Here is a 5,134-nt window from a genome sequence, read left to right as displayed (position 1 = left end):
CCTCGACCCCGACCCCAAGCCTACGCCCAAGCTCCATATAATCTACCTCAACATTACTTTTCCCCACAAAACCCCCAATACTCAGCCAGGCCATCCCAATATCTTGTTCACCACGTACAGTCATATGCTCAACCCACTCCTTACCCGCAATGGCATGCTCCAGCTCCGCAGAATATCTACCCAGCTTCACAAAATACCTATCCACCCCCGCAACCCTATCAAAACCCCACTAGTTCAAATTTTCTATCAAGGCCAGAGTATAGGAAAGAGAGGCAGCAACGGAAACAAACTTTTACCCCACTTGGAGAGTCCTATGCTAGTCTGTTTCAAAGGTTAAGGCAGTTGGACGTCTTGAGGCCGATTGAGTCAAAGATACCAAATCCCCCTCCAAAAAACCTCGGTTATTCCCTAAGATGCGCCTATTGTTCTGATGCTCCAGGGCTTGACATAGAGAAGTGTTGGCATTTGAAACGGGCAATCCAGGAGCTCATTGATACAAACCAAATTATAGTCCAAAGCCTAGATGCGCCAAACATCAACAAAAGCCTTTTCCAGCCCATGCAGAGACGCACATGATTGAAATAGTTCACAAGGATGGGGAGCCCAAAAAGTCTTCTAAGTTCGTCATGATAATTCGGGCCAGTGAAAGCAATTTGGTTAAAGCTCCAGACTCTACCAAAGCAACGCCCTTGACAGTTGAAGGGATGACAGAAAAGCCGAGCTCACTCAATTTGAAACCACCAGTGTTGGTCGTGAAAGGGTTGTCGAAAGATATCGGGGCAAGGCCGGAAAGTTCAAAAGGGGTAGTACCAGGGATTTCAAGTAAGCCTGTCATAGTTGTGAAGGGGGCTCTTACTACCCCTATCATCATTAAACCAGTAACCCAGCTCCCAGTGGTGGATGCCAAGGCTGTTCTGTCGAATTATAAACAAGTGATAGTGACATACAAAGGAAAAGAAATAGAGTAAGAAGTCAATGAAACTGGAGGATTGACTCGTTCTGGGAGATGTTTCGCCCCAGAAGAATTAAGGAAAGCCAAGCCATTCAAGGATAGCCCAATGCTAGTAAAGAAATTGGTCGCTGAGGAAGAGGCTGAGGAGTTCCTGAAAAAGATAAGAGCGCAGGATTATTCCATTGTGGAGCAGTTAAGGAAAACACCAGCTCAGATTTCTCTTTTGTCTTTGTTGATACATTCAGATAAACATCGCAGGGTCTTGATGAAGATTTTAAATGAGGCACACGTTCCTGATAAGATCATAGTGAACCACTTGGAAAAGATAGCTAGCAAGATCTTCGAAGCAAATAGGATCACTTTCTCGGACGATGAAATTCCTATGGAGGGTACAGAAAACAATCGAGCTCTTTATCTCACAGTGAAGTGTGAAGATTCTGTTGTCTCAAGGGTTTTGGTTGATAATGGCTCTAGTGGGAATATTTGTCCCCTGTCTACTCTGCAAAAACTGAAGATTGGCACCGAAAGAATCCACTTGAACAGTGTGTGTGTTCGAGGCTTTGATGGGGGAGGTAAAGATTCTGTGGGAGATATAATGCTCGAATTGTCGATAGGGCCTGTTGATTGTACTATGGAATTCCAAGTGTTAGATGTGGCTGTCTCCTACAATTTATTGTTAGGCAGGCCCTGGATACATGCTGCTAAGGCAATCCCATCTTCTCTGCACCAAATGGTGAAGTTTGAATGGGACACGTATGAAATAGTTGTGCACGGTGATGAGGACTTGTCAGCCTGTAATGATCAATTGTTCCGTTCATCGAAGCTGAAGATGATAAGGGACCTTGGGTCTATCAGACTTTCGAAACAGTGTCTCTTGAGAAAATTCCTGAAGGAAAATGCATTCCGGGTCCTAAGCTATCCTCCGTGTCCATCATGGTTGTGAATGAAATGTTGAAGAATGGTTTTGTGCCGAGCAAGGGTCTGGGCTCATCTCTACAGGGTATTGTGCATCCAGTGCGCCCCAATGGGAATCTTTGTATATTTGGTTTGGGATTCATGCCCACAGAGAAGGACGTGAAAAGGGTTAAAAATCTGAAACAGAAGGTATGGTCGCTCCCCAAGCCCGTCCCACACATCTCTAAGTCTTTTGTCAAGCCAGGGGCCGAAAAGCCTCCAACCTCCTTAATCCCAAAACCTGTGGTCGATGTTGATGAAGAGCTGATCAAGAGGTTCCAAAGTCTGTTCGAAGAGGTCAATATGGTAGAAGTTGGTGAAAGCTCTAGTAAAGCAGATGTGCAGCTCGTTGGCCCAAACGTGAAGCTTAGCAATTGTGAATCTACTCCTCTCCCCACCAGGAAGGAGTTTTGGTAGTTTGCTTTGTGTTCCTTTCTATTATCTGGGTTATTCCAGGGTTGTAATCCAGATTTTTAGTTTTTGCTTGTTTTGATGTTCAAACCCTTCTATCCTTTTATTTTCAATGAAATGCAATTTTCCGTTTTCCGTTATTCTTAATAGTGTTTTATTTTGTTCTTTTTTCTTTTGTACAGTTCTTTTTATGCTGGTTGCAGTGACATGACATGCATGAAGAGTTTTCAGCCGAGTCTTAAAAGCCAATCTAATTCCAAAATAACAATCCAAGAAGTAGAATATGATGATGAAATAGAATATGATGAAGAAGCAGCATTTGAGGAAATTAGTAAAGAGCTAAAACAATTTGAAGAAAAACCAAAGCCTAATTTGAGTGAGACCGAAACAATCAATTTAGGGGACTAGGATAATGTTAAGGAAACCAAGATAAGTGTTCATTTAGAGCCGCAAGTTAAGGAGATAATAATCAAAACATTGTTTGAGTACAAAGATGTCTTTGCATGGTCATATGACGATATGCTAGGCCTGAGCACTGATCTGGTAGTTCATAAATTGCCAACTGATCCAGCATTCCCTCTTGTCAAGCAAAAGTTGCGAAAGTTCAAGACTGATATGAGTGTGAAGATCAAAGAAGAAATCACAAAGCAGCTTACTGCAAAGGTCATTCGGGTCACTCGATATCCCACTTGGTTAGCCAATGTTGTGCCAGTACCAAAGAAGGATGGTAAGACCAGGGTCTGTGTTGATTACTGTGATCTTAACAAAGCAAGCCCAAAGGATGATTTTCCATTGCCGAACATTCACATTCTGATCGATAATTGTGCCAAGCATGAGATTGGGCCTTTTGTGGACTGTTACGCGGGATATCACCAGATCTTGATGGATGAGGAAGATGCAGAAAAGACAGTGTTCATCACGCCATGGGGAACATTTTGTTATCGGGTAATGCCATTTGGTTTGAAGAATGCTGGGACAACTTATATGAGGGCGATGACCACCATATTTCATGACATGATACACAGGGAGATTGAGGTTTATGTAGATGATGTGATCATAAAGTCAAAGAAGCAGTCTGACCATGTTAAGGATTTGAGGAAGTTTTTCCAAAGACTCCGCAGGTATAACCTCAAGCTCAATCCAGCGAAATGTGCATTTGGTGTCCCGTCAGGGAAGTTGCTGGGATTCGTGGTTAGTAGATGCGGAATTGAGTTAGATCCATCGAAGATCAAAGCCATTCAAGAGTTACCACCGCCAAAGAATAAAACAGAGGGGATGAGTTTGCTTGGAAGGTTAAATTACATCAGCAGGTTTATTGCTCAACTTATGACAACCTGTGAGCCCATCTTTAAGCTACTGAAGAAGAATGTTGCGGTCAAGTGTACTGACGAATGTCAAGAAGCATTTGATAAGATTAAGAGGCACCTGTCGAATCCACCTGTACTGGTCCCACCAGAGCCTGGAAGACCTTTAATTCTCTATTTGACAGTCTTGGATAATTCCTTTGGTTGTGTATTGGGTCAACATGACATCACGGGAAAGAAGGAGCAAACAATCTATTATCTCAGTAAGAAGTTCACTCCCTATGAGGTTAAGTACACTCTGCTTGAGAGAACATGTTGTGCCCTGACTTGGGTGGCACAAAAGTTGAAGCATTATATGTCGTCCTACACTACTTACCTCATTTCCCGCATGGATCCTCTAAAGTATATCTTTCAGAAGCCTATGCCCACGGGAAGACTGGCGAAGTGGAAGTTTTTACTTACTGAGTTTGACATCATCTATGTGACTCGGACCGCGATGAAGGCCCAAGCCTTGGCCGACCACTTGGCCGAGAATCCGGTGGATAATGAATATGAGCCACTGAAGACTTATTTTCCTGATGAAGAGGTCATGTGTGTTGACGAGGCTGACCGAGATGAAAAGCCAGGTTGGAAACTCTTCTTTGATAGAGCTGCTAACATGAAGGGTGTCGGAGTAGGGGTTGTACTCATATCTGAAACAGGGCAACACTACCCTGTAACTGCCCAGCTTCGATTTCATTGCACCAATAATATGGCCGAGTACAAAACATGCATTCTAGGTTTGAGGTTAGTTGTAGACATGGGAGTCCAAGAAATACTGGTTCTGGGAGATTCAGATTTGCTGGTTTATCAGATTCAAGGAGAATGGGAGACTCGAGATTTGAAGCTCATACCATACTGACAGTGTCTGTATGATCTTTGTCAACGGTTCAGGTCGGTTGAATTTAGACATATTCCCAGGATTCATAATGAGATTGCTGATGCCTTGGCCACTCTGGCGTCAATGTTACATCATCCGGACAAGGTTTATGTCGACCCCGTGCACATCCAAGTTCATAATCAACATGTTTATTGTAATGTGGTAGAAGAGGAAATTGATGGCGAACCTTGGTTCCACGATGTCAAAGAATACATCAGGTTGGGGGTATATCCAGTACATGCTACAGGTGACCAAAAGAGAACTATTCAACGTCTGGCTAGTGGATTTTTCTTGAGTGGAGGAATCTTGTACAAGAGGACTCCGGATTTAGGACTACTGAGGTGCATAGACGCTAAAGAAGCTGCAACTATCATGGCCGAAGTGCATTCTGGAAATTGCGGGCCACACATGAACGGGTATGTCTTGGCAAAGAAGATACTTCGAGCAGGTTATTATTGGCTCACCATGGAACGGGACTGTATCAGTTTTGTTTGCAAGTGTCATCAATGCCAGGTACATGGTGATTTGATTCATTCTTCCCCATTTGAGTTACACACAATGTCTGCACCTTGGCCCTTTGTTGCTTGGGGCATG

The 5,134-nt window shown here is 43.4% G+C and overlaps 1 protein-coding gene across 1 annotated transcript; it reads left to right on the top strand.

The window, feature by feature from the left end:
- Positions 1-1,058: 1,058 nt before the first annotated feature.
- On the top strand, positions 1,059-4,522 carry LOC138877665 (uncharacterized). Its single transcript, XM_070157292.1, has 4 exons — positions 1,059-1,746; positions 1,821-2,319; positions 3,439-3,829; positions 4,037-4,522. The coding sequence occupies exons 1-4, from the start codon at positions 1,059-1,061 to the stop codon at positions 4,520-4,522; spliced, it is 2,064 nt and encodes a 687-aa protein (XP_070013393.1).
- Positions 4,523-5,134: the final 612 nt, after the last annotated feature.

This window comes from Nicotiana sylvestris, chromosome 9 (genome assembly GCF_000393655.2).
Source record: "Nicotiana sylvestris chromosome 9, ASM39365v2, whole genome shotgun sequence".
NCBI classification, from domain to species: domain Eukaryota; kingdom Viridiplantae; phylum Streptophyta; class Magnoliopsida; order Solanales; family Solanaceae; genus Nicotiana; species Nicotiana sylvestris.
The sequence above is the reverse complement of the archived record's forward strand: the minus strand, read 5'-3'. Positions and strand labels throughout refer to the sequence as shown.

Coding starts and splice junctions, on each gene's coding strand:
- LOC138877665 (XM_070157292.1), top strand. CDS start 1,059: ATGCTAGTAAAGAAATTGGTCGCTGAGGAAGAGGCTGAGGAGTTCCTG. Junction 2,320..3,438: donor CCCACCAGGAAGGAGTTTTG/GTAGTTTGCTTT, acceptor AAGACTCCGCAG/GTATAACCTCAAGCTCAATC. Junction 3,830..4,036: donor TGGATAATTCCTTTGGTTGT/GTATTGGGTCAA, acceptor TATATCTTTCAG/AAGCCTATGCCCACGGGAAG.